Raw genomic sequence first — 27,341 nt, 5'->3', positions numbered from 1 at the left:
GCAGGGGTCAGTATTGGGACCTGTTCTCTTCAACATATTCATTAATGATCTGGTAGAAGGTTTACACAGTAAAATATCGATATTTGCAGATGATACAAAACTATGTAAAGCAGTTAATACAAGAGAAGATAGTATTCTGCTACAGATGGATCTGGATAAGTTGGAAACTTGGGCTGAAAGGTGGCAGATGAGGTTTAACAATGATAAATGTAAGGTTATACACATGGGAAGAAGGAATCAATATCACCATTACACACTGAACGGGAAACCACTGGGTAAATCTGACAGGGAGAAGGACTTGGGGATCCTAGTTAATGATAAACTTACCTGGAGCAGCCAGTGCCAGGCAGCAGCTGCCAAGGCAAACAGGATCATGGGGTGCATTAAAAGAGGTCTGGATACACATGATGAGAGCATTATACTGCCTCTGTACAAATCCCTAGTTAGACCGCACATGGAGTACTGTGTCCAGTTTTGGGCACCGGTGCTCAGGAAGGATATAATGGAACTAGAGAGAGTACAAAGGAGGGCAACAAAATTAATAAAGGGGATGGGAGAACTACAATACCCAGATAGATTAGCGAAATTAGGATTATTTAGTCTAGAAAAAAGACGACTGAGGGGCGATCTAATAACCATGTATAAGTATATAAGGGGACAATACAAATATCTCGCTGAGGATCTGTTTATACCAAGGAAGGTGACGGGCACAAGGGGGCATTCTTTGCGTCTGGAGGAGAGAAGGTTTTTCCACCAACATAGAAGAGGATTCTTTACTGTTAGGGCAGTGAGAATCTGGAATTGCTTGCCTGAGGAGGTGGTGATGGCGAACTCAGTCGAGGGGTTCAAGAGAGGCCTGGATGTCTTCCTGGAGCAGAACAATATTGTATCATACAATTATTAGGTTCTGTAGAAGGACGTAGATCTGGGTATTTATTATGATGGAATATAGGCTGAACTGGATGGACAAATGTCTTTTTTCGGCCTTACTAACTATGTTACTATGTTACTATGTTACTATGTTACCTGTGTCTGTCTGCGCCACTCAATTCAGCTGTGTTCCTTTGAAAAAAGCTGAGCGTCAATAGTCTTGTTTTCAGCCTCTAGGAATTTTAAAACTGCATTGGGTGTACAACTTTGGTAGGGCCTACTAACGGTGTCTGCCTCCCCAAGGTGTTCCCCAGGTTTCCTCTCCATTGCTTCAATCTTCATGCTCTCGTTTAGTAGTTGTTGGAAACTACGCTGCATTAGGCCTACAAATTGGGTATGGGGTGTAGAGAGATGGTGTGTTACACTCCAAGGTGTTCCCCAGGTTTCCTCTCCATTGCTTCAATCTTCATGCTCTCGTTTAGTAGTTGTTGGAAACTACGCTGCATTAGGCCTACAAATTGGGTATGGGGTGTAGAGAGATGGTGTGTTACACTCCAAGGTGTTCCCCAGGTTTCCTCTCCATTGCTTCAATCTTCATGCTCTCGTTTAGTAGTTGTTGGAAACTACGCTGCATTAGGCCTACAAATTGGGTATGGGGTGTAGAGAGATGGTGTGTTCCACTCCAAGGTGTTCCCCAGGTTTCCTCGCCATTGCTTCGATCTTCATGCTCTCGTTTAGTAGTTGTTGGAAACTACGCTGCATTAGGCCTACAAATTGGGTATGGGGTGTAGAGAGATGGTGTGTTCCACTCCATGGTGTTCCCCAGGTTTCCTCGCCATTGCTTCGATCTTCATGCTCTCGTTTAGTAGTTGTTGGAAACTACGCTGCATTAGGCCTACAAATTGGGTATGGGGTGTAGAGAGATGGTGTGTTCCACTCCAAGGTGTTCTCCAGGTTGCCTTTCCTGAGCTTCGATCTTCATGCTCTCGTTTAGTAGTTGTTGGAAACTACGCTGCATTAGGCCTACAAATTGGGTATGGGGTGTAGAGAGATGGTGTGTTCCACTCCAAGGTGTTCCCCAGGTTTCCTCTGCATTGCTTCGATCTTCATGCTCTCGTTTAGTAGTTGTTGGAAACTACGCTGCATTAGGCCTACAAAATGGGTATGGGGTGTAGAGAGATGGTGTGTTCCACTCCAAGGTGTTCCCCAGGTTTCCTCTCCATTGCTTCGATCTTCATGCTCTCGTTTAGTAGTTGTTGGAAACTACGCTGCATTAGGCCTACAAATTGGGTATGGGGTGTAGAGAGATGGTGTGTTCCACTCCAAGGTGTTCCCCAGGTTTCCTCTCCATTGCTTCGATCTTCATGCTCTCGTTTAGTAGTTGTTGGAAACTACGCTGCATTAGGCCTACAAATTGGGTATGGGGTGTAGAGAGATGGTGTGTTCCACTCCAAGGTGTTCCCCAGGTTTCCTCTCCATTGCTTCGATCTTCATGCTCTTGTTTAGTAGTTGTAGAAAACTACACTGCATTAGGCCTACAAATTGGGTATGGGGTGTAGAGAGATGGTGTGTTCCACTCCAAGGTGTTCCCCAGGTTTCCTCGCCATTGCTTCGATCTTCATTCTCTCGTTTAGTAGTTGTTGGAAACTACGCTGCATTAGGCCTACAAATTGGGTATGGGGTGTAGAGAGATGGTGTGTTCCACTCCAAGGTGTTCTCCAGATTGCCTTTCCTGAGCTTCGATCTTCATGCTCTCGTTTAGTAGTTGTTGGAAACTACGCTGCATTAGGCCTACAAATTGGGTATGGGGTGTAGAGAGATGGTGTGTTCCACTCCAAGGTGTTCCCCAGGTTTCCTCGCCATTGCTTCGATCTTCATGCTCTCATTTAGTAGTTGTTGGAAACTACGCTGCATTAGGCCTACAAATTGGGTATGGGGTGTAGAGAGATGGTGTGTTCCACTCCAAGGTGTTCCCCAGGTTTCCTCGCCATTGCTTCGATCTTCATGCTCTCGTTTAGTAGTTGTTGGAAACTACGCTGCATTAGGCCTACAAATTGGGTATGGGATGTAGAGAGATGGTGTGTTCCACTCCAAGGTGTTCTCCAGGTTGCCTTTCCTGAGCTTCAATCTTCATGCTCTCGTTTAGTAGTTGTTGGAAACTACGCTGCATTAGGCCTACAAATTGGGTATGGGATGTAGAGAGATGGTGTGTTCCACTCCAAGGTGTTCTCCAGGTTGCCTTTCCTGAGCTTCAATCTTCATGCTCTCGTTTAGTAGTTGTTGGAAACTACGCTGCATTAGGCCTACAAATTGGGTATGGGGTGTAGAGAGATGGTGTGTTACACTCCAAGGTGTTCCCCAGGTTTCCTCTCCATTGCTTCAATCTTCATGCTCTCGTTTAGTAGTTGTTGGAAACTACGCTGCATTAGGCCTACAAATTGGGTATGGGGTGTAGAGAGATGGTGTGTTCCACTCCAAGGTGTTCTCCAGGTTGCCTTTCCTGAGCTTCAATCTTCATGCTCTCGTTTAGTAGTTGTTGGAAACTACGCTGCATTAGGCCTACAAATTGGGTATGGGGTGTAGAGAGATGGTGTGTTCCACTCCAAGGTGTTCCCCAGGTTTCCTCTGCATTGCTTCGATCTTCATGCTCTCGTTTAGTAGTTGTAGAAAACTACACTGCATTAGGCCTACAAATTGGGGATGGGGTGTAGAGAGATGGTGTGTTCCACTCCAAGGTGTTCCCCAGGTTTCCTTTCCATTGCTTCGATCTTCATGCTCTCGTTTAGTAGTTGTTGGAAACTACGCTGCATTAGGCCTACAAATTGGGTATGGGGTGTAGAGAGATGGTGTGTTCCACTCCAAGGTGTTCTCCAGGTTGCCTTTCCTGAGCTTCGATCTTCATGCTCTCGTTTAGTAGTTGTTGGAAACTACGCTGCATTAGGCCTACAAATTGGGTATGGGGTGTAGAGAGATGGTGTGTTCCACTCCAAGGTGTTCTCCAGGTTGCCTTTCCTGAGCTTCGATCTTCATGCTTTCGTTTAGTAGTTGTTGGAAACTACGCTGCATTAGGCCTACAAATTGGGTATGGGGTGTAGAGAGATGGTGTGTTCCACTCCAAGGTGTTCTCCAGGTTGCCTTTCCTGAGCTTCGATCTTCATGCTCTCGTTTAGTAGTTGTTGGAAACTACGCTGCATTAGGCCTACAAATTGGGTATGGGGTGTAGAGAGATGGTGTGTTCCACTCCAAGGTGTTCCCCAGGTTTCCTCGCCATTGCTTCGATCTTCATGCTCTCGTTTAGTAGTTGTTGGAAACTACGCTGCATTAGGCCTACAAATTGGGTATGGGGTGTAGAGAGATGGTGTGTTACACTCCAAGGTGTTCTCCAGGTTGCCTTTCCTGAACTTCTATCTTCAGGCTCTCATTAAATTGTAGTTAAATGGAACAACTGCATTTGGCGTACTAGTTGGTTTGGGGCCTACTATCGGTGTGTCTGCCACTCCTTGCTGTTCTCCTGGTTTCCTGTCCTGAAATTCCATTTTCAGGCTCTTGTTAAGTAGTTGTTAATGTTAGACTGCATTTGGCCTACTAGTTGGGTTGGGGCCTACTATCGGTGTCTGCCACTCCTTGCTGTTCTCCTCAACTGAACAAAGCTGGGCCGCCTGTTTACTACGGTTGCCAATTTTGAACTGCATGTCGACTACTTACTGATTTGGGCCTACTCTCTGTGTCAGCCTCTCATTCCAGTTGTCCTCCACTGCAATGCCCCCTGGTTAGTCCTGTGTTACCAATTTTGAACTGCATTTAGCCCACTTTATTCTTTGGGCCTATATCTGTGTTTCCTCCTCATCCTGCCCATTGCCCAGCCAGTGATAGATGAGTCTGCTGGTACATTGACCCATAACGCAAAATTCCCCGTGCACGCTACACAGCAAGATTGTGACCCTGCTGAAAGTCAGGTTCCTCTTCACGCATACCATACCACCTTACACGGGGACAAAGAGGAAGGTGCAGATGAAAGTGCAGGTTCCTTCATCAGGTGGGGGGAGGAATACTAGTTGGCGACGTCACTGGCACAGGGCCTCTCATAGTACGCAAAAGTGTTGCTGCCGGTGGGAGGCGCCCCCGCCGTGCAAACACACCGCTGTACTTTGAGGGGCCCTGTGCCAGTGCCAATGCCAACGAGTGGGCCCCCCTGCTTGCTCAGGATCACAGCACTTGCAAAGTTGAAATACTTACCTCTCCCTGCTCCACTGCCGTGACGTGGTCCAGATTTACTGGGCCCACTAATTACTTGAACCAGCCCTACCCCCCACAACTTTAGCCAAATGACCCCCAATTTCAAATGCCTTCCAATTATTATAAGGTAAATTACGATTGACAAGCTTCTTTAACAAGAATGGATGTTTTTGCCATTAAAATGGGCAGTGTAGGTGTTTTCCTGGCCTCCACTCACTGCCGACTATGCTCCCCCATTGACTTGCATTGGGTTTCGTGTTTCGGGCGATACCCGACTTTTCGCGATAATCGGCCGATTCCACTCGACTCGACTTCTAAGATAGTCGGGTTTCGCGAAACACGGCTCGACTCTAAAAAGGTCAAGGTCGCTCAACCCTACTAGGCACAATGTACGGCCACTACAGCATACTGGGCACTACAAGATACTGGGCACTGCAATCTACTGGGCACTACAATGGCACATTTGCAGTTTTTTCAATCAGCAACATACACTGCTGTTTGCTTCTGGAAAACATCAAGAGTCAAAATTGTCACTGCACCTCCTCTTCCAGAGGAGTGTAATTTCCACAATGGGGTCACTTGAGGGGAGGATTCTGCTCTTCTGGCACTTAGGGGCTCGGTATATGGAGTCCGCAAACTATTCTTCAATAATTTGTTCTCCTAGAGTCAAATAGCGCTCCTTCCCTCGCCGTGTGGCTAAGCAGGACTGTATAGCAACATATGGGGTATTGCCACAATCAGCAGAAATTGTGTGACAAATTTTGTTGCCAGTTTTACTTATTTCCCAGTGTGAATATTTAAAATCTGGGGCTAAAACTACATTTTTGTGGTAACAAAATCATTTATTCTTCACTGCCCAATCGTATAGATTTCTATGACACACCTGTGGTGTCAATATGATCACTGCATCCTTAGAAGAATTCATTGAAAGCTAAAGTTTGTAAAATAAGGTCACTTATGGGGGATTCTGCTATTTTGGCACCTCAGGAACTTTTCGAGTGGGTCATTGCACCCACAAACCGTAACAGCCAAATCTGCCCTATAATATTGCACTCCTTCCCTTCTGAGCTTTCCACTGGCCTGAAAAGTATTTCCCAATTACATGTAGGGTATTGGCACATTGAGGAGAAATTGCAGAACAACCTGTAAGGTCCATTTTTTCCTATTAGCAATTATAAAAATTAAAAACTTGAGACTAAAGCAACATTTTAGTGGTAAAATGTAATTATTCGTTCTTTACCCCCCAATGGTATAAAGTTCTGTGATGCACATGTGGTGTCAATATGATCACTGCACCCATAGATCAATTCATTGAGCGGTATAGTCGCAATATAGAGAAAATATATTATCCTTAGATACATTTTATAATCTCTTGGGGAAATTTTAAAAAAGTAAAAAAAAAAAAAAAAAAATATATATATATATATATATATATATATATATACACTGTATGTTTGTGTAAGTGTCTGTTTTTATATGTATAATTCCTCTACAAAAAAGTCCCCGCAAAAAAAAAATATTTTTTTCATATAAAATACATTTTATTGCAAAAATGTAACAACAAAAATACAAATATTAGGCATCTACACATCCATATTAACCGGTGGAATTAATTCAACTGGTAATTTATTGTGAAATTGTTAACAAAAATATACTATAGATGTAAAACAGTCAAAAATTGAAACAAAACTTAATTAAAACTTGCTTTTTTCTCTTTTTTATTGCAAAGCATTATATAAGTTAAAAAAATAATTAAATTATATATGTAAACTAGATGGTTGCCCGATTCTAACGCATCAGGTATTCTAGAATATGTATGTACAGTGGGGCAAAAAAGTATTTAGTCAGTCAGCAATAGTGCAAGTTCCACCACTTAAAAAGATGAGAGGCGTCTATAATTTACATCATAGGTAGACCTCAACTATGGGAGACAAACTGAGAAAAAAAAATCCAGAAAATCATATTGTCTGTTTTTTTAACATTTTATTTGCATATTATGGAGGAAAATAAGTATTTGGTCAGAAACAAAATTTCATCTCAATACTTTGTAATATATCCTTTGTTGGCAATGACAGAGGTCAAATGTTTTCTGTAAGTCTTCACAAGGTTGCCACACACTGTTGTTGGTATGTTGGCCCATTCCTCCATGCAGATCTCCTCTAGAGCAGTGATGTTTTTGGCTTTTCGCTTGGCAACACGGACTTTCAACTCCCTCCAAAGGTTTTCTATAGGGTTGAGATCTGGAGACTGGCTAGGCCACTCCAGGACCTTGAAATGCTTCTTACGAAGCCACTCCTTTGTTGCCCTGGCGGTGTGCTTTGGATCATTGTCATGTTGAAAGACCCATCCACGTTTCATCTTCAATGCCCTTGCTGATGGAAGGAGGTTTGCACTCAAAATCTCACGATACATGGCCCCATTCATTCTTTCATGTACCCGGATCAGTCGTCCTGGCCCCTTTGCAGAGAAACAGCCCCAAAGCATGATGTTTCCACCACCATGCTTTACAGTAGGTATGGTGTTTGATGGATGCAACTCAGTATTCTTTTTCCTCCAAACACGACAAGTTGTGTTTCTACCAAACAGTTCCAGTTTGGTTTCATCAGACCATAGGACATTCTCCCAAAACTCCTCTGGATCATCCAAATGCTCTCTAGCAAACTTCAGACGGGCCCGGACATGTACTGGCTTAAGAAGTGGGACACGTCTGGCACTGCAGGATCTGAGTCCATGGTGGCGTAGTGTGTTACTTATGGTAGGCCTTGTTACATTGGTCCCAGCTCTCTGCAGTTCATTCACTAGGTCCCCCCGCGTGGTTCTGGGATTTTTGCTCACCGTTCTTGTGATCATTCTGACCCCTCGGGGTGGGATTTTGCGTGGAGCCCCAGATCGAGGGAGATTATCAATGGTCTTGTATGTCTTCCATTTTCTAATTATTGCTCCCACTGTTGATTTCTTCACTCCAAGCTGGTTGGCTATTGCAGATTCAGTCTTCCCAGCCTGGTGCAGGGCTACAATTTTGTTTCTGGTGTCCTTTGACAGATCTTTGATCTTCACCATAGTGGAGTTTGGAGTCAGACTGTTTGAGGGTGTGCACATGTGTCTTTTTATACTGATAACAATTTTAACCCCTTAGTGACAGAGCCAATTTGGTACTTAATGACCGAGCCAATTTTTGCAATTCTGACCACTGTCACTTTATGAGGTTATAACTCTGGAACGCTTCAACGGATTCTGCTGATTCTGAGATTGTTTTTTCGTGACATATTGTACTTCATGTTAGTGGTAACATTTCTTCGATATTACTTGCGATTATTTATGAAAAAAACGGAAATATGGCGAAAATTTTTAAAATTTTGCAATTTTCAAACTTTGTATTTTTATGCCCTTAAATCAGAGAGATATGTCACGAAAAATAGTTAATAAATAACATTTCCCACATGTCTACTTTACATCAGCACAATTTTGGAAACAAAATTTTTTTTTGTTAGGGAGTTATAAGGGTTAAAAGTTGACCAGCAATTTCTCATTTTTACAACACCATTTTTTTTTAGGGACCACATCACATTTGAAGTCATTTTGAGGGGTCTATATGATAGAAAATAATGAAGTGTGACACCATTCTAAAAACTACACCCCTCAAGGTTCTCAAAACCACATTCAAGAAGTTTATTAACCCTTTACGTGCTTCACAGGAACTGAAACAATGTGGAAGGAAAAAATGAACATTTAACTTTTTTTTGCAAACATCTTAATTCAGAACCATTTTTTTTATTTTCACAAGTGTAAAAACAGAAATGTAACCATAAATTTTGTTATGCATTTTCTCCTGAATACTCCAATACCCCATATGTGGGGGTAAACCACTGTTAGGGCGCACCGCAGAACTTAGAAGTGAAGGAGCGCCGTTTTACTTTTTCAATGTTGAATTGGCTGGAATTGAGATTGGATGCCATGTCGCGTTTGGAGAGCCCCTGATGTGCCTAAACAGTGGAAACCCCCCACAAGTGACACCATTTTGGAAACTAGACCCCTTAAGGAACTTATCTAGATGTGTGGTGAGCACTTTGAACCCCCAAGTGCTTCACAGAAGTTTATAACGTAGAGCCGTGAAAATAAAAAAATCGCTTTTGTTTACACAAAAATGATCTTTTTGCCCACAAATTCTTATTTTCACAAGGGTAACAGGAGAAATTAGACCACAAAAGTTGTTGTGCGATTTCTCCTGAATACGTCGATACCCCATATGTGAGGGTAAACCACTGTTTGGGCGCACCGCAGAACTTAGAAGTGAAGGAGCGCCGTTTTACTTTTTCAATGTAGAATTGGCTGGAATTGAGATTGGACGCCATGTCGCGTTTGGAGAGCCCCTGATGTGCCTAAACAGTGGAAACCCCCCACAAGTGACACCATTTTGGAAACTAGACCCCTTAAGGAACTTATCTAGATGTATGGCGAGCACTTTGAACCCCCATGTGCTTCACAGAAGTTTATAACGTAGAGCCGTGAAAAAAAAAAATCGCATTTTTTCTACAAAAATGATCTTTTTGCCCACAAATTTTTATTTTCACAAGGGTAACAGGAGAAATTAGACCACAAAAGTTGTTGTGCAATTTCTCCTGAGTACGTCGATACCCAATATGTGGGGGTAAACCACTGTTTGGGCGCACGGCAGAGCTTGGAAGAGAAGGAGTGCCGTTTTACTTTTTCAATGTAGAATTGGCTGGAATTGAGATCGGACGCCATGTCGCGTTTGGAGAGCCCCTGATGTGCCTAAACAGTAGAAATCCCCCACAAGTGACCCCATTTTGGAAACTAGACCCCCCATGGAACTTATCTAGATGTGTGGTGAGAACCTTGAATGCCCAAGTGCTTCACAGAAGTTTATAATGCAGAGCCGTGAAAATATAAAATATTTTTTTTTCCACAAAAAAGATATTGTAGCCCCCAAGTTTTTATTTTTACAAGGGTAACAAGAGAAATTGGACCCCAAAAGTTGTTGTCCAATTTGTCTTGAGTATGCTGGTACCCCATATGTGGGGGTAAACCACTGTTTGGGCGCACGGCAGAGCTCGGAAGGAAGGAGCGCCGTTTTGGAATGCAGACTTTGATAGAATGGTCTGCGGGTATTATGTTGCATTTGCAGAGCCCCTGATGTACCTAACCAGTAGAAACCCTCCACAAGTGACCCCATTTTGGAAACTAGACCCCCAAGGAACTTATCTAGATGTGTGGTGAGAACTTTGAATGCCCAAGTGCTTCACAGAAGTTTAGAATGCAGAGTCGTGAAAATAAAAAATATTTTTTTTTTCACAAAAAAGATTTTGTAGCCCCCAAGTTTTTATTTTCACAAGGGTAACAGGAGAAATTGGACTGCAATAGTTGTTGTCCAATTTATACCGAGTACGCTAATGTGCCATATGTGGGGGTAAACCACTGTTTGGGCGCACGGCAGAGCTCGGAAGGGAAGGAGCGCCTTTTTGGAATGCAGACTTTGATAGAATGGTCTGTGGGCATTATGTTGCGATTGCAGAGCCCCTGATATACCTAAACTGTAGTAACCCCCCACAAGTGACCCCATTTTGGAAACTAGACCCCCCAAGGAACTTATCTAGATGTGTGGTGAGAACTTTGAATGCCCAAGTGCTTCACAGAAGTTTAGAATGCAGAGTCGTGAAAATAAAAAATATTTTTTTTTTCACAAAAAAGATTTTGTAGCCCCCAAGTTTTTATTTTCACAAGGGTAACAAGAGAAATTGGACCCCAGAAGTTGTTGTCCAATTTATCCTGAGTACGCTGATGCCCCATATGTGGGGGTAACCCACTGTTTGGGCGCACGGCAGAGCTCAGAAGGGAGGGAGCACCATTTGACTTTTTGAGCGCAAAATTGGCTGTCGTGTTTGGAGACCCCCTGATGTACCTAAACAGTGGAAACCCCCCAATTCTAGCTCCAACCCCTAACCCTAATCCCAACCTGATCCATAATCCTAATCACTAACCCTAACCATAATCACAACCCTTACCCCAAAACAACCCTAATGTCAACCCTAACCATAACCCTAATCAAAACCCTAAATCCAACACACCCCTAATCCTAATCTCAACCCTAACCTCAAACCTAACCCTAATCCCAATACACCCCTAATCACAACCCTAACCTTAACCCTAATCCCAAACCTAACCCTAATCCCAAGCGTAACCCTAATGCCAACCCTAACCCTAATACCAACCCTAATCCAAACCCTAAACCTAATCCCAGCTCTAACCCTAACTTTAGCCCCAACCCTAGCCCTAACTTTAGCCCCAACCCTAACCCTAGCCCTAAGGCTACTTTCACACTTGCGTTGTTTGGCATTCCGTCGCAATCCGTCGTTTTGGACAAGAAACGGATCCTGCAAATGTGCCCGCAAGATGCGTTTTTTGCCCATAGTATTGCCGACGGATCGTGACGGATGGCCACACGTCGCGTCCGTCGTGCACTGGATCAGTTGTGTTTTGGCGGAGCGTCGGCACAAAAAAACGTTCAATGAAACGTTTTTTTGTACGTCGCATCCGCCATTTCTGACCGCGCATGCGTGGCCGTAACTCCGCCCCCTCCTCCCCAGGACATAGATTGGGCAGCGGATGCGTTGAAAAACTACAGCTGCTGCCCACGTTGTGCACAATTTTCACAACGTGCGTCGGTATGTCGGGCCGACGCATTGCGACGGCCCCGTACCGACGTAAGTGTGAAAGAAGCCTAACCCTAAATTTAGCCCCAACCCTAACCCTAAATTTAGCCCCAACCCTAACCCTAAATTTAGCCCCAACCCTAGCCCTAACCCTAACCCTACCCCTAGCCCTACCCCTACCCCTAACCTAACCCTACCCCTAACCTAACCCTACCCCTAACCCTACCCCTAACCCTAACCTAACCCTACCCCTAACCCTAACCTAACCCTACCCCTAACCTAACCCTAGCCGTAACCCTACCCCTAACCCTAACCTAACCCTACCCCTAACCTAACCCTAGCCGTAACCCTACCCCTAACCTAACCCTAGCCCTAACCCTACCCCTACCCTAACCCTAACCCTACCCCTAACCCTACCCCTAACCCTTCCCCTAACCCTACCCCTAACCCTACCCCTAACCTAACCCTAGCCCTAACCCTAACCCTACCCCTACCCTACCCCTAACCCTACCCCTAACCCTACCCCTAACCCTAACCCTACCCCTACCCTACCCCTAACCCTACCCCTAGCCCTAACCCTAACCCTACCCCTAACCCTAATTTTAGCCCTAACCGCTGTTCTCCTGCCGGCCGGCAGATGGAGACAGATGGCGGGCGCACTGGGCATGCGTCCGCCATGTTCTTCTGCCGGCGGCCAGGAGGAGCAGCAAGAGGATCCAGGAACCTAGGTGAGTATGCTAGGGTCCCCGAATCCCCCTATTTCTCTGTCCTCTGATGTGCGATCACATCAGAGGACAGAGAATTACACTTTACTTTTTTTTTTTTTTTTTTGCGGTCGCCGGTAAACAGTTAATTACCGGCGATCGCAAAACAGGGGTCGCTAAAACCGACCCCCGATCATGCTCTTTGGGGTCTCGGCTACCCCAGGCAGCCGAGACCCCAAAGATTCTCCCGGTGCCGGCCGGCGGGCGCACTGCGCATGCGCCCGCCATTTTGAAGATGGCGGCGCCCACCGGGAGACACGAGGAGCATCGGGGGAGCTAGGTGAGTATTGGGGGGCCACCTGGGACCCCTTTTCTCTGTCCTCCGATGTGCGATCACATCGGAGGACAGAGAAATTAAAAAGAGATCGCTTTTTTTTTTTTTTTTTTTTTTGCGATCGCCGGTAAACGGTTAATTACCGGCGATCGCAAATGCGGGGAGGGTTAAAAACCCCCCGAATCATGTTCTCTGGGGTCTCGGCTACCCTCGGCAGCCGAGACCCCGGAGAAAATCGGCCTGTGGGGGGCGCTATACACTTTTTCCACAGCGCCGTTAATTAACGGCGCTGTGGTTTAAGTACCCTTAGCGGCCGCCGTTAAAAGGCGTATCGGCGGTCGCTAAGGGGTTAAACAGGTGCCATTACTACAGGTAATGAGTGGAGGAAAGAGGAGACTCTTAAAGAAGAAGTTACAGGTCTGTGAGAGCCAGAAATCTTGATTGTTTTTTTCTGACCAAATACTTATTTTCCACCCTAATATGCAAATAAAATGTTAAAAAAACAGACAATGTGATTTTCTGGATTTTTTTTCTCAGTTTGTCTCCCATAGTTGAAGTCTACCTATGATGTAAGTTACAGACGCCTCTCATCTTTTTAAGTGGTGGAACTTGCACTATTGCTGACTGACTAAATACTTTTTTGCCCCACTGTATGTATGTACAGTTAGGGCCAGAAATATTTGGACAGTGACACAAGTTTTGTTATTGTAGCTGTTTACAAAAACATGTTCAGAAATACAATTATATATATAATATGGGCTGAAAGTGCACACTCCCAGCTGCAATATGATAGTTTCCACATCCAAATCGGAGAAAGGGTTTAGGATTCATAGCTCTGTAATGCATAGCGTCCTCTTTTTCAAGGGACCAAAAGTAATTGGACAATGGACTCTAAGGGCTGCAATTAACTCTGAAGGCGTCTCCCTCGTTAACCTGTAATCAATGAAGTAGTTAAAAGGTCAGGGGTGGATTCCAGGTGTGTGGTTTTGCATTTGGAAGCTGTTGCTGTGAGCAGACAACATGCGGTCAAAGGAACTCTCAATTGAGGTGAAGCAGAACATCCTGAGGCTGAAAAAAAAGAAAAAATCCATCAGAGAGATAGCAGACATGCTTGGAGTAGCAAAATCAACAGTTGGGTACATTCTGAGAAAAAAGGAATTGACTGGTGAGCTTGGGAACTCAAAAAGGCCTGGGCGTCCACGGATAACAACAGTGGTGGATGATCGCCGCATACTTAATTTGGTGAAGAAGAACCCGTTCACAACATCAACTGAAGTCCAGAACACTCTCAGTGAAGTAGGTGTATCTGTATCTAAGTCAACAGTAAAGAGAAGACTCCATGACAGTAAATACAAAGGGTTCACATCTAGATGCAAACCATTCATCAATACCAAAAATAGACAGGCCAGAGTTAAATTTGCAGAAAAACACCTCAAGAAGCCAGCTCAGTTCTGGAAAAGTATTCTATGGACAGATGAGACAAAGATCAACCTGTACCAGAATGATGGGAAGAAAAAAGTTTGGAGAAGAAAGGGAACGGCACATGATCCAAGGCACACCACATCCTCTGTAAAACATGGTGGAGGCAACGTGATGGCATGGGCATGCATGGCTTTCAATGGCACTGGGTCACTTGTGTTTATTGATGACATAAGAGCAGACAAGAGTAGCCGGATGAATTCTGAAGTGTACCGGGATATACTTTCAGCCCAGATTCAGCCAAATGCTGCAAAGTTGATTGGACGGCGCTTCATAGTACAGATGGACAATGACCCCAAGCATACAGCCAAAGCTACCCAGGAGTTCATGAGTGCCAAAAAGTGGAACATTCTGCAATGGCCAAGTCAATCTCCAGATCTAAACCCAATTGAGCATGCATTTCACTTGCTCAAATCCAGACTTAAGATGGAAAGACCCACAAACAAGCAAGACCTGAAGGCTGCGGCTGTAAAGGCCTGGCAAAGCATTAAGAAGGAGGAAACCCAGCGTTTGGTGATGTCCATGGGTTCCAGACTTAAGGCAGTGATTGCCTCCAAAGGATTTGCAACAAAATATTGAAAATAAAAATATTTTGTTTGGGTTATGTTTATTTGTCCAATTACTTTTGACCTCCTAAAATGTGGAGTGTTTGTAAAGAAATGTGTACAATTCCTACATTTTCTATCAGATATTTTTGTTCAACCCTTCAAATTAAACGTTACAATCTGCACTTGAATTCTGTTGTAGAGGTTTCATTTCAAATCCAATGTGGTGGCATGCAGAGACCAACTCGCGAAAATTGTGTCACTGTCCAAATATTTCTGGCCCTAACTGTATATAGCAGCCATATAGTATATAGCAGAGGCCACGTAGTATATAGCAAATACTACATGGCCTGTGCTATATACTATGTGGCTGCTATATAGATTCATGCATATTGTAGACTACCCGATGCATTAATACAGGCCACGCAGTATATAACAGTGGCCACGCAGTATATAACACAGCCCAAACAGTATACAACACAGCCCACATACTATATAACACAACCCACGCAGTATATAGCAGGCACGCAGTATATAACACAGGCGACGTAGTATATAACACAGGCCACGCAGTGTAGAGCACAGGGCACGTAGTATGTAGCACAGCCCACGCAGTATATCACACAGCCCATGGAGTATATAACACAGCCCACGTACTATATAACACAGCCTACGTGCTATATATCACAGCCCACGTACTATATATCACAGCCCACGCAGTCTATAGCAGCCACGCAGTATATAACACAGGCGACGCAGTATATAACACAGCCCATATAACATATAACACAGGGCACGTAGTATATAGTACAGCCCACGGAGTATATCACACAGCCCACGGAGTATATAACACTGCCCATGTAGTATATAGCAGTCACGCAGTATATAACACAGCCCACACAGTATTTAGCAGTGTGGGCACCATATCCATAAAAAAAAAATTATTAAAATAAAAAATAGTTATATACTCACCCCCTAGGATCCAGCGAAACTCTGGCGATGCGCGGGCAGCTGCCGCCATCTTCCGTTCCCAGGATGCATTGTGAAATTACCCAGATGACTTAGCGGTCTCTCAATGCTCTCCAGGAATGGAAGATGGCGGCCGGCACGAGCGCATCATCGGACGACGGAAGGTGAGAATAGCAGGTTTTTTGCTTTTTTATTATCTTTAACATTACATCTTTTTACTATTGATGCTGCATAAGCAGCATCAATAGTAAAAAAGTTGGGGGGACACAGGGTTAATAGCAGCGGTAACGGAGTGCGGTACCCACGGCCCGTTACCGCTGGCATTAACCCTGTGTGAGCGGTGACTGGAGGGGATTACGGAGCGGGCACCGGGCACTGACTGCAGGGGAGTAGGGGAGGGACTAATCGGACTGTGCCCGTTGCTGATTGGTCACGGCAGCCCTGACAGGCAGCTGGCAAGACCAATCAGCGACGCGGGATTTCCGTTACGGAAGTTGCCGACAGAAAGATGGAAGTACCCCTTAGACAATTATATATATAAGACAATTATATATAGATTATATGTTCCCCAAAATAACACTAAAAATACAAATTGTCAAGCATAAAACAAAGCCATACAGCCACGTTAATGAAAAAAATAATAAAATTATGGCTACTAAAAAAAAGCAAGCGTAATAATGAAAAAAATATGGCCAGTAATTAGGATCTGGTCTCTAAGATACTAAACATGGGCATGTATACCGCACTATTTACAAGCCCAAGAGCATAATTCTTGGTAGAAATCTGATGACAGTTTCCTTTTAAGACCAGTGTCACACCTGCGAGTGCAATGCGAGAAACTCGCGTGAGTCTCTCGCATCAATACCCGACACTGCCGCCGGCACTTGGGACTGGAGTTTGCGGCTACATGTATTTCTATGCAGCTGAACGCTCCTGTCCTGAGTGCCGGCGGCAGTGTGGGTCTTGATGCGTGAAACTTACGTGAATTTCTCGCATTGCACTCGCAAGTGTGACACCGGCCTAAGACTTAATTTCATCCACGATGTTTTTTTCTTCAGTTAAAACAAAATAACTGTCTTGCCTTAATTTAATATATTTTGAAGGTCGATCTACTGTTCACCCATCGGAAGTCCCCAAGTACCAACGCAACAGTAAGTAACTGCGTCTGTGAAAATAAATAAGACTTATGAAGAGGAATGTGTCATGTAATTCCAATAACAATCACAATATATGTGGTTAATAAAAAATACTGAGTGCAAGTACACTGCTACACAAGAAAACCAAAAAGAGAACATCTATTCAATAACAAATCAGAGTAAACCTTTATTACTGGAAACACTATTACTAACACACACTTTACAAACAATATGTACGCACAAAGGACCAGGTTAAATGAATGGAAGTAAAGTAGCAAGGTTCACATCAATAGGTTATAAATAATACATACATGCATATATTTTATACATTTGCCACTATAAACATAAGTACAACAATTAATAAGATATTACAACGTAAAGTCAAAGCAGTTGGCAATAATTGTCCATACATGCAGCACAGCACTCCTGGAGTAAGTGTAGCAAGAAATCAGCACTCTGTTTTTGTTGTAAAATAGAAAATGTTTTATTTTTTATTGCGATCCACACTACAAGGGGGTTTTCCATGAGCAAAGTATATTTTAATCAAAAGATCTTGGAATACAAAGTTCCACAATTGGATGTTGCTCTGCTGAGATAATCTGCTGTGTCCGCCCATGCAGAACAGCTCCAGTTCATGGTAGGCATATACCACAGCCCCTGACCAGATAGGGAAGAGCGACAAACTTAAGATAATGAGTATACAGATAAAACGGCAGGGTCTCGCAGCTGCTACATTCTCAGGTAGCACATTTCCCTGCCTGTTTTATCACAGGAGCAAGTGTTTCTGCTGCATTTCCAGTCCTCTGAGCCCATCATAAATCAGGTCAGCGGCATTAAATTTTCAGTGGTCACTGAACTTATATTTCACTGACTTGATTAATAATAAGCTCAAAGGACTAGTGACAGGATCAGAAACACTAATTCCTGTGATAAAATAGTAAGGAAATTGTGTTATAACAGTAAACAGCAGCTAGAAGCCCCTGGTGTTTTGTCTGTATACTTACTTATCATCCTGGCCAGGGGCTGTGGTATATGCCAACCATAAATTTGAGCACCTTTGCATGGTCAGAAACAGTCATTGCACATTACATAGCAGGGGCACATTCATAAGATTACCTCAGCACAGGAACAGATCTATTAATTTAAATGTGCTTTATTCGTGGGACAACCATTTTAGCATATTACATTTTGATCACGTAGTCTGATCTTCAACAAATGCACATAGTAGGGCCTCATTCAGATCTCCGTGATTTTTCACATATGAAAAAAAAATTGTCCAATTTTCATCAGTGTTTTGCATTCAGTATTCAGCAGTGTTTGGTCAGTATGTCAGATTTTAACATTAAAGTTTTGTCAGTGATTTTCTCATGAAAAAAATAAATACAACAAATTGCAATCTGTTCTCCAATCAATTACAATGTTAATAAAAAATTTGAAAGATTAATGAAAATCTAAATGTCTCACTGTGACTAACACATACTATTTGGTGTAATATAGTATAAGATTTAGATTTCTGTATAGTTTCCATTTTTGTTACACAGTATAACTGATGAAGGTGAAACTGCTTAACAAAAGTGTAATATATTAAAGAAGCACTCCTCCTCCCATCAAAGTTTTATCCTCTTAATATATTGCAGTCATCATATTATATAGCACTATGCACTTACAATTGCTCATTTTCAATTAATTCTACTCTTTTCCATTATGTCCATGGCATCACGTGATTAAAAACTGACTAGCTGATTCCTTCTAAGGTCTTTGTAGAAACAGGAGGTCAATTTTCGCTGTATGAGTCATCAGTAACTGCAAAAGTCCCTGGCAGGGGGAGGAGGAGCTGCTGGGTTTAATTCAGGAGCTGCTGGATTTATGCAGGGAAAATAGATTTCTTGTTTCGACATAGAGCAGAGGAAAGAGAAGAATTAGCTGGGTAGAAAGGCAAAATAAGCAATTGTAAGTATGCAGTGCTGTATAATATGGTGATTGTGAGGATAGAGAGGTTATAAATAAAAAAAACTTCTACTTTGCAGCAAAAACAGAGTTCTATTTTCCGGATAGCACCGGGATTGAACACTGATGCCATCTGTGTGCTGTATGCGTTTCTCACTGACCCATAGACATGCAAGGCTCCTTTTCATCCATGATACCAGAAAAACATGGACCTGTCTCCGTGAATTTTGCACGAAGATATGGTCTGTGAAAAAAAATATGTAAATTGCCTCCTATACTATAATGGGTACCTGTTTGTATCATTGTAAAAAAAAAACGGATACAACACATACAAGCAACACGGTCATCTGAATGAGGCCTAAAGCGTGTTTTGTGACGTGGTTCACTGAAGTTATTAAATGCAAATATGAGTTATTGCTCCTATTTCTGTATTCCCACAAATGTGAAATTAGAAATAAGGATCTGCTGCTTCTTCCACTTTTGACTGTAAGGCAACACAACCATATTCCCTAAAGCAGACTCCATTCTTATGTCTTACAAATGCTGTAACGATCCACAAGGGATGGGTGAGAATACAGCAGGCGAGTGTTAGGAGTCGAGTTTCCTCTGCTGCACTGGGGGAATCTCGATCCGTCTCCGCTGCGGTCTCCCATTCTTCTCCAGCCGCAGTGGAGTCTGCTCAGCAGGGACGTCGATCCCAGTGTCTCGCTCAGTCTGACTCTGTGCGAAGAGTTACTGCTGCTTTTCCTGCTTCTGCTATTGAAGCCAGTGCTGGGCAGCGGCGAGTGGACGTTTCTGGATCTAAGTCCTGCTTTTCTCTGTCTGAGCATGCCCAAGGCAGGATCTCCTGTTGGAGATCGAGGGTCACATGCTCAGGTATTGCAGCACATCCCATTGGTCCTCTTGGCAGGTCCTGGAAGGGCAAAACTTCTGGAGCTGCTTCCTGTGCTGCTACTATATAAACTGTGCATGACCGCACGGCCATGTGCTAGTATTGTCTTGTAAATATGTGTGTGTGTTGTGAGTGAAAGTCGCTCTTTAAATAACCCTCCCTATTGAATGTCTGTTCGCGGAAGGTGTATGTTTGCTATCTAGCGCCCGACTTATCCAACAGCACGAAACACACATTACAGCTACCACTTGCTGTGTCCGCCAGTACGGCGCCGTGCGCTTGCGCTGCGCTTTCCTGACCCAAGCCTGGGTGGTTAGTGGCATCCGTCAGTGCGGCACCGCACGCACTCTTGTGCCTTTATATTATTGTTTATGTTCCTCTGACATACCCAGTTGCGGTGTTGTGCCAGCAAGTGTCTAATCGGACTTCAATCCTGTGTAGGGGTTGAGTCCGCTGACTTCTTGCTCGCGCTTTATGTGCGGTACTGCGGTCCTGTGACGCAACAGGATCGCTTCCTTCACGCAGGGTGAAGTTAACCCATGTGTGTATACTTAGTACCGCCATATAGTCCGTCTTACTAGCAGCAGGGTCTTTTACCTGCACGGTGGACCTCGGACTGCGAACGCACCTAGTTTCTTATTATCTATACTTGGTGCGTTCCGCCGGTCCCTAACATAATACTAGCGCCAAGGTCTGGCTAGTAAATGATGGACGATCAGCGTTCACAGCGGTACATCCAGCAGCTGGAGGGAAGGTTGGCGGCTCTTGAGCGTTCAACCTCAGCTGTGGATGTCACTGCTGTCGCTGTTCAGGCTGCTAGTGTTGCTGCAGCCACCTTGTCCACTGCTGCTCCTGTCCCGACTCTAACTCGCCTCCCGCTTCCAGAGAAATTCTCTGGTGACAGTAAGTCTTGTAGGGGTTTCGTGAGTCAGTGCTCTATCCATCTTGAGCTTCTGGCCTCTCGTTTCCCTACAGAGCGGGCTAAGGTGGGATTTATAGTGTCTCTTCTATCGGACAGGGCGTTGCAGTGGGCTACGCCGCTATGGGAGCGTAACGATCATGTGGTACAGAGTGCTCCGTTGTTTCTGAGCACTCTGAAACAGGTCTTTTTAGGACCTCGTGTCACCCATGATACGGCGCTCCAATTGTTGGCATTGACTCAGGGCTCGTCCTTGGTCAGTCATTTTGCCGTCCACTTCCGCACCTTAGCATTTGAGCTGGAGTGGTCAGATAAAGCTCTCATTCCAATATTTTGGAGGGGGCTGGCTGACCACGTTAAGGACGCCCTGGCCACTAGGGAGATCCCCGCCACACTGGAGGAATTAATAACTCTATCCACTCATATTGATCTCCGTTTTAACGAGCGGAGGTTAGAACGAGCCCAGTGTAGGCAGAGGTTTCGGCTGGCTCCCACCTTCACCAAACCTTTGGAATCTCCAGACCAGGCTCCTGGGCGCCATGAACCTGTGGTAGAGTCACGAGCGGGATCTAAGTCCCGGACTGCTCGTGCACTCCAGATTTGTCATCTTTGCCAACAGTCAGGACATCTTGCCTCCAGATGTCTCCAGCGGTCGGGGAAACGTCAGCGTCTAGTGGTAGTTGGTGGAGGTGCACTAGACACGGCGACGTTTGCCTCCAAATTGTCCTTTAAGGGGACAATAACATTGGGCTCATCCTCTCACTCGGTAGAATTCTGCGTGGATTCTGGGGCGGAGGGCAATTTTATGTCTTCAGCCTTCGCCCAACATCACGCAATTCCTCTGGTCATGCTATCGCAACCAGTAACGGTACGAGTGGTGAATGGGTCGACACTGCCCGCACAGATTACACATCAAACTATCCCTTTTACTCTGTCCATGTCACCATCTCATCAGGAGGTTATAGCTCTACTCGTCATTCCTGAGGGAATTGATGAGGTTCTCTTAGGGATACCTTGGTTACGGTACCACTCTCCTCACATCGAGTGGTCCTCAGGCAGAATGCTGGGATGGGGTGAATCTTGTGGGAACAGGTGTCATCGAGAGTGCGTTCAGGTTGCTACTACAGAGGTACCCGCAGATCTTTCCTCTCTCCCCAAGCAATATTGGTCTTATGCAGACATGTTCTCCAAAAAGGCAGCGGAGACCCTTCCGCCTCATCGCCCCTATGACTGTCCTATTGATCTCTTGCCTGGTGCTGAGCCTCCCCGGGGTCAAGTCTATCCATTATCTCTCCCGGAAACGGAGGCAATGTCTCATTACATTCAAGAGAATTTGGCAAGAGGGTTCATCAGGAAGTCAGTGTCACCTGCTGGGGCAGGGTTCTTTTCCGTGCAGAAAAAGAGTGGAGAACTACGTCCATGCATAGACTACAGGGGTCTTAATGCTATCACAGTTAAGAACAAGTACCCTTTGCCTTTGATATCTGAGCTTTTCGATAGGCTTCGGGGAGCTAGAGTGTTTACTAAACTAGATCTGCGGGGTGCTTATAACCTGATTCGCATCCGTGAGGGGGACGAATGGAAAACGGCGTTTAACACCAGAGATGGGCACTATGAGTATCTGGTGATGCCCTTCGGGCTCTGTAATGCACCTGCCGTTTTCCAAGACTTTGTCAACGACATCTTCCGGGATATGCTTTCCACCTCGGTTGTAGTCTATCTGGATGATATCCTCATCTTTTCTCCAGATATTGACTCCCACCGGAGAGATGTTGGCAGAGTCTTCGACCTCCTACGGGCAAATTCTCTTTATGCGAAGTTGGAGAAGTGTGTGTTTGAGCAGGAGTCCTTACCTTTCCTGGGCTATATCATCTCCGCCCAGGGATTGGCTATGGATCCTGCCAAGCTACAGGCTGTGATGGACTGGCAAGAGCCCCATTCTCTTAAAGCGGTGCAGCGCTTTATGGGGTTCATAAACTATTACCGCCAGTTCATTCCCCACTTCTCAACTCTGGTAGCTCCCTTGGTGGCCCTCACCAAGAAGGGAGCGAATCCCAAATTGTGGTCGGAAGAGGTCTCCAAGGCCTTCACTTCTATTAAGTCCCACTTTGCTAGCGCTCCCATCTTACATCGTCCCGACGTGGATAAGCCATTCCTAATGGAGGTGGATGCCTCGTCTGTTGGTGCTGGAGCAGTCCTCTATCAAAAGGATGCTCAAGGTCGGAAGCATCCATGCTTCTTCTTCTCTAAGACCTTCACGCCAGCGGAGAGAAACTACTCCATCGGGGACAGGGAGTTGCTAGCAATGAAGTTGGCCTTTTCGGAGTGGAGACACCTTCTGGAGGGTGCACGGTTTCCCTTCCAAGTTTACACGGACCACAAAAATTTGGTCTATTTACAAACAGCCCAGCGGCTAAATTCTCGCCAGGCCAGATGGTCCCTGTTCTTCTCCCGGTTCCACTTTTCCCTTCATTATCTCGCCGGGGAGAAGAATATCCGTGCTGACGCTCTCTCTCGCTCCCTTATGTCAACTGAGGAGGAGGAAGAGGAGCCTCGGCTTATTGTCCCTTCCGAGAGCCTGAGAACCGTAGCGCCGGTTTCGCTAGAGTCTGTGCCTCCGGGCAAGACTTTTGTGCCCATTAATTTGCGACCGGAGGTTCTCTCTTGGGCTCATTCGTCCAGGGTGGGTGGACACTTTGGGACAAAGAGGACATCTGAGCTACTGGCGAGGACGTACTGGTGGCCGCATATGGTCCGGGATGTCAGGGATTATATTCTGGCGTGTGTCTCCTGCGCCAAAAATAAATCTCCGCGTCAAAGGCCAGCTGGGTTGCTCTATCCCTTGCCGGTGGCAGATAGGCCCTGGGAGATGGTCGGGATGGACTTTGTTGTGGGTTTACCCAAGTCTCGCGGCTGTACCATCATTTGGGTCATCACCGATCATTTCTCAAAAATGGTGCATTTGGTGCCGCTACCACGGTTACCTTCTGCACGGGCCTTGGCAGCATTGTTCATCAAACACATCTTCCGCCTACATGGTATGCCTGACAAAATTGTCAGTGACCGGGGTCCCCAGTTTGCGTCTCGGTTCTGGAGAGAGCTTTGTCGTCTTCTCAGTATTGAGTTGAATATTTCTTCCGCTTATCATCCCGAGACAAATGGGTTGGTAGAGAGGGCCAACCAGACCTTGGTCACATACCTGCGACATTTTGTTTCAGCCAGGCAGGATGACTGGGCATCCTTGCTATCATGGGCAGAGTTTGCACTGAACAACGCCGTAGCCGACTCCACTGGACAAACCCCATTCCTCCTCAACTATGGTCAGCATCCACGGGTACCTGTGCCTATGCCCGTGTCTTCCGCCGACTCCAGGGTGGCAGACTGGGCTGTGGAGGCACGGGATATTTGGGACCGCACTCAGGATGCCATTCGGGCCTCTAAGGAGAGAATGAGGTCCTCCGCCGATGCTCATCGGCGCCCCGCTCCGACCTTTGCTCCTGGCGACTTGGTGTGGCTCTCCGCCCGTAACATCAGGCTGCGAGTTGAGTCCACTAAATTTGCTCCTCGCTACTTGAGTCCGTTCAAGGTCCTCGAGCAGGTTAATCCTGTGGTCTATCGTTTGGCCCTTCCGCCACGCCTGGGTATCACCGACACCTTTCATGTGTTCCTCTTGAAACCTGTGTATATGTCCCGGTTTTCCGAGTCATCTGCTGGGACATCGGGTTCGTCTACGGACGATTATGAGGTGAACGCTATTTTGGGGTGCAAGGTGGTACGTGGCAAAAAATTTTATTTGGTGGACTGGAAGGGTTATGGCCCGGATGACAGGTCCTGGGAGCCTGTTGAGCACATTCGGGCCCCGCAGCTCATTGCTGCCTTCGAACGTGGCGAGGCCCAAGGAGGGGGGGCCCTAGGAGGGGGGTAATGTTAGGAGTCGAGTTTCCTCTGCTGCACTGGGGGAATCTCGATCCGTCTCCGCTGCGGTCTCCCATTCTTCTCCAGCCGCGGTGGAGTCTGCTCAGCAGGGACGTCGATCCCAGCGTCTCGCTCAGTCTGACTCTGTGCGAAGAGTTACTGCTGCTTTTCCTGCTTCTGCTATTGAAGCCAGTGCTGGGCAGCGGCGAGTGGACGTTTCTGGATCTAAGTCCTGCTTTTTTCTGTCTGAGCATGCCCAGGGCAGGATCTCCCATTGGAGATCGAGGGTCACATGCTCAGGTATTGCAGCACATCCCATTGGTCCTCTTGGCAGGTCCTGGAAGGGCAAAACTTCTGGAGCTGCTTCCTGTGCTGCTACTATATAAACTGCGCATGACCGCACGGCCGAGCGCTAGTATTGTCTTGTAAATATGTGTGTGTGTTGTGAGTGAAAGTCGCTCTTTAAATAACCCTCCCTATTGAATGTCTGTTCGCGGAAGGTGTATGTTTGCTATCTAGCGCCCGACTTATCCAACAGCACGAAACACACATTACAGCTACCACTTGCTGTGTCCGCCAGTACGGCGCCGTTCGCTTGCTCTGCGCTTTCCTGACCCAAGCCTGGGTGGTTAGTGGCATCCGTCATTGCGGCACCGCACGCACTCTTGTGCCTTTATATTATTGTTTATGTTCCTCTGACACACCCAGTTGCGGTGTTGTGCCAGCAAGTGTCTAATCGGACTTCAATCCTGTGTAGGGGTTGAGTCCGCTGACTTCTTGCTCGCGCTTTATGTGCGGTACTGCGGTCCTGTGACGCAACAGGATCGCTTCCTTCACGCAGGGTGAAGTTAACCCATGTGTGTATACTTAGTACCACCATATAGTCCGTCTTACTAGCAGCAGGGTCTTTTACCTGCACGGTGGACCTCGGACTGCGAACGCACCTAGTTTCTTATTATCTATACTTGGTGCGTTCCACCGGTCCCTAACAGCGAGGGTAGAGCTGGTCATGCAGCGGTTTGGTCGATCGGTGGTTAGTGTTACTGCAGGTTGTAGGCTTGTCGGAAGAGGTGGGTCTTCAGGTTCTTTTTGAAGGTTTCGATGGTAGGCGAGAGTCTGATATGTTGGGGTAGAGGGTTCCAGAGTAGGGGTGACACGCGAGAGAAATCTTGTATACGATTGTGGGAAGAGGAGATAAGAGGTGAATAGAGAAGGAGATCTTGTGAGGATCGGAGGTTGCGTGTAGGTAAGTACCGAGAGACGAGGTCACAAATGTATGGAGGAGACAGGTTGTGGATGGCTTTGTATGTCATGGTTAGGGTTTTGTAGTGGAGTCTCTGGGCAATGGGAAGCCAGTGAAGGGATTGACAGAGGGGAGAGGCCGGCGAATAGCGTGGGGACAGGTGGATTAGTCGGGCAGCAGAGTTTAGAATAGATTGGAGGGGTGCAAGAGTGTTCCAGGGGAGAAAACAGAGTAGGAGGTTGCAGTAGGAAAGGCAAGGTTCTAAACTTTTGTATAGTTTAGAAATGGAGAGTCATTGTCTAATGTAAACATTTCTTCTATTGTGTTACTCTGTTTACCGCAAGTTGGATAAAAGTTAGTAGAAGTTATAGAATTTCGTCACAAAGCGAGCCATGATTTAGAGATGGGACTAAGCCTTTACCGTACACAAGATGTAGTGTGCTTATGCAGAAGGTAGAGGACAGGAACATGGTTTATAATATAAAATGACTTACTTTTGTTGATTATGACCAAGCCCTATTATTTGTAAACGTTCAGAGCTCATAATAGTTAATAGATGTGAAGAATATTTCCTTTTAGCTAAAAATGGAAACAGAATCTTATGGGAATGGTTTATTTGTTTTCCACTCATGGGATATGATCCTTTTGGAGTTAGGTTATGTGAACCTAGGACAATTCCCAAAATGAGGAACCAGGTTTATATTACAAAATGACTTCATTTATGATTAAACCATATGATTTACAAAAGCTTAGGACCCCTTTCATACTCCATGTGAGAAGCGTTTAGTTTTTGCTAAATATGTTAGCAATTTATCATAAGTTGTCCACAAAGTGAATAGCTGGCACTTCATATCATAATATGCACACATTTTCTGACTTACCGTACATAAAAGTAGCCGAGGAAGAGAACCAGAACGTGGAATGTAAAAACAATCTTTGTTGAACCGAAAATAGGAAAAAATAAAACATAAAAGGAATCCCAAGAGCAGGGTGCCCAGAAGGGGGGAAGCAATGCTGTCCTATATAGTACGGATATAATATAATATTGGCTGTTGTCCACCAAATATACATATGCAGTTAATGTAAATTGCAGTCAAAGGATACCCACCTATGGATGTTAATAAAACATCATCAGAAAGGAGATTTATATCACCAAGAGTAAGAAAAAATCCTAGACATATCAAATGTAAAATACATATGGGGTATAGAAAAAGATGGTGTAAATATCACCTACTAGAGAATCCGGAACAATGGCCCAGGGACCAAAACAGAACCAAAGAGGGGTATCCAGAGAACAGTAAGTAAAAAGATTAAAGGGTAAATTGGTACAATACCTATGTATGGACCTGGAGCACAGCGTGCAGACCGAAGGCGCTTCCCCCCTCACCCCGACATACGTTTCGCCATTACCATCCATAGGTGGGTATCCATTGACTGCAATTTTCATTAATCGTATGTGTATTTTGTGTGGACAACAGACA

The 27,341-nt window shown here is 45.3% G+C and overlaps 1 protein-coding gene across 3 annotated transcripts in view; it reads left to right on the top strand.

The window, feature by feature from the left end:
* STAT6 (signal transducer and activator of transcription 6) overlaps nt 1-27,341 on the top strand; it is a 254,858-nt gene that overhangs the window by 214,351 nt on the left and 13,166 nt on the right. For 2 of the 3 annotated variants that reach the window (XM_069758539.1, XM_069758542.1), the window contains exon 18: nt 16,912-16,959. The exons of the other annotated variant lie outside the window; for it this stretch is intronic. In XM_069758539.1, the coding sequence (XP_069614640.1) occupies nt 16,912-16,959 (48 nt within the window). The remainder of the gene's footprint in view (nt 1-16,911; nt 16,960-27,341) is intronic. 3 annotated transcript variants of the gene reach the window in all.

Source organism: Ranitomeya imitator, chromosome 3 (genome assembly GCF_032444005.1).
Source record: "Ranitomeya imitator isolate aRanImi1 chromosome 3, aRanImi1.pri, whole genome shotgun sequence".
Taxonomy (NCBI): Eukaryota; Metazoa; Chordata; class Amphibia; order Anura; family Dendrobatidae; genus Ranitomeya; species Ranitomeya imitator.
Note: the sequence above shows the minus strand (reverse complement) of the source record. Positions and strands in the feature narration are given on the sequence as shown.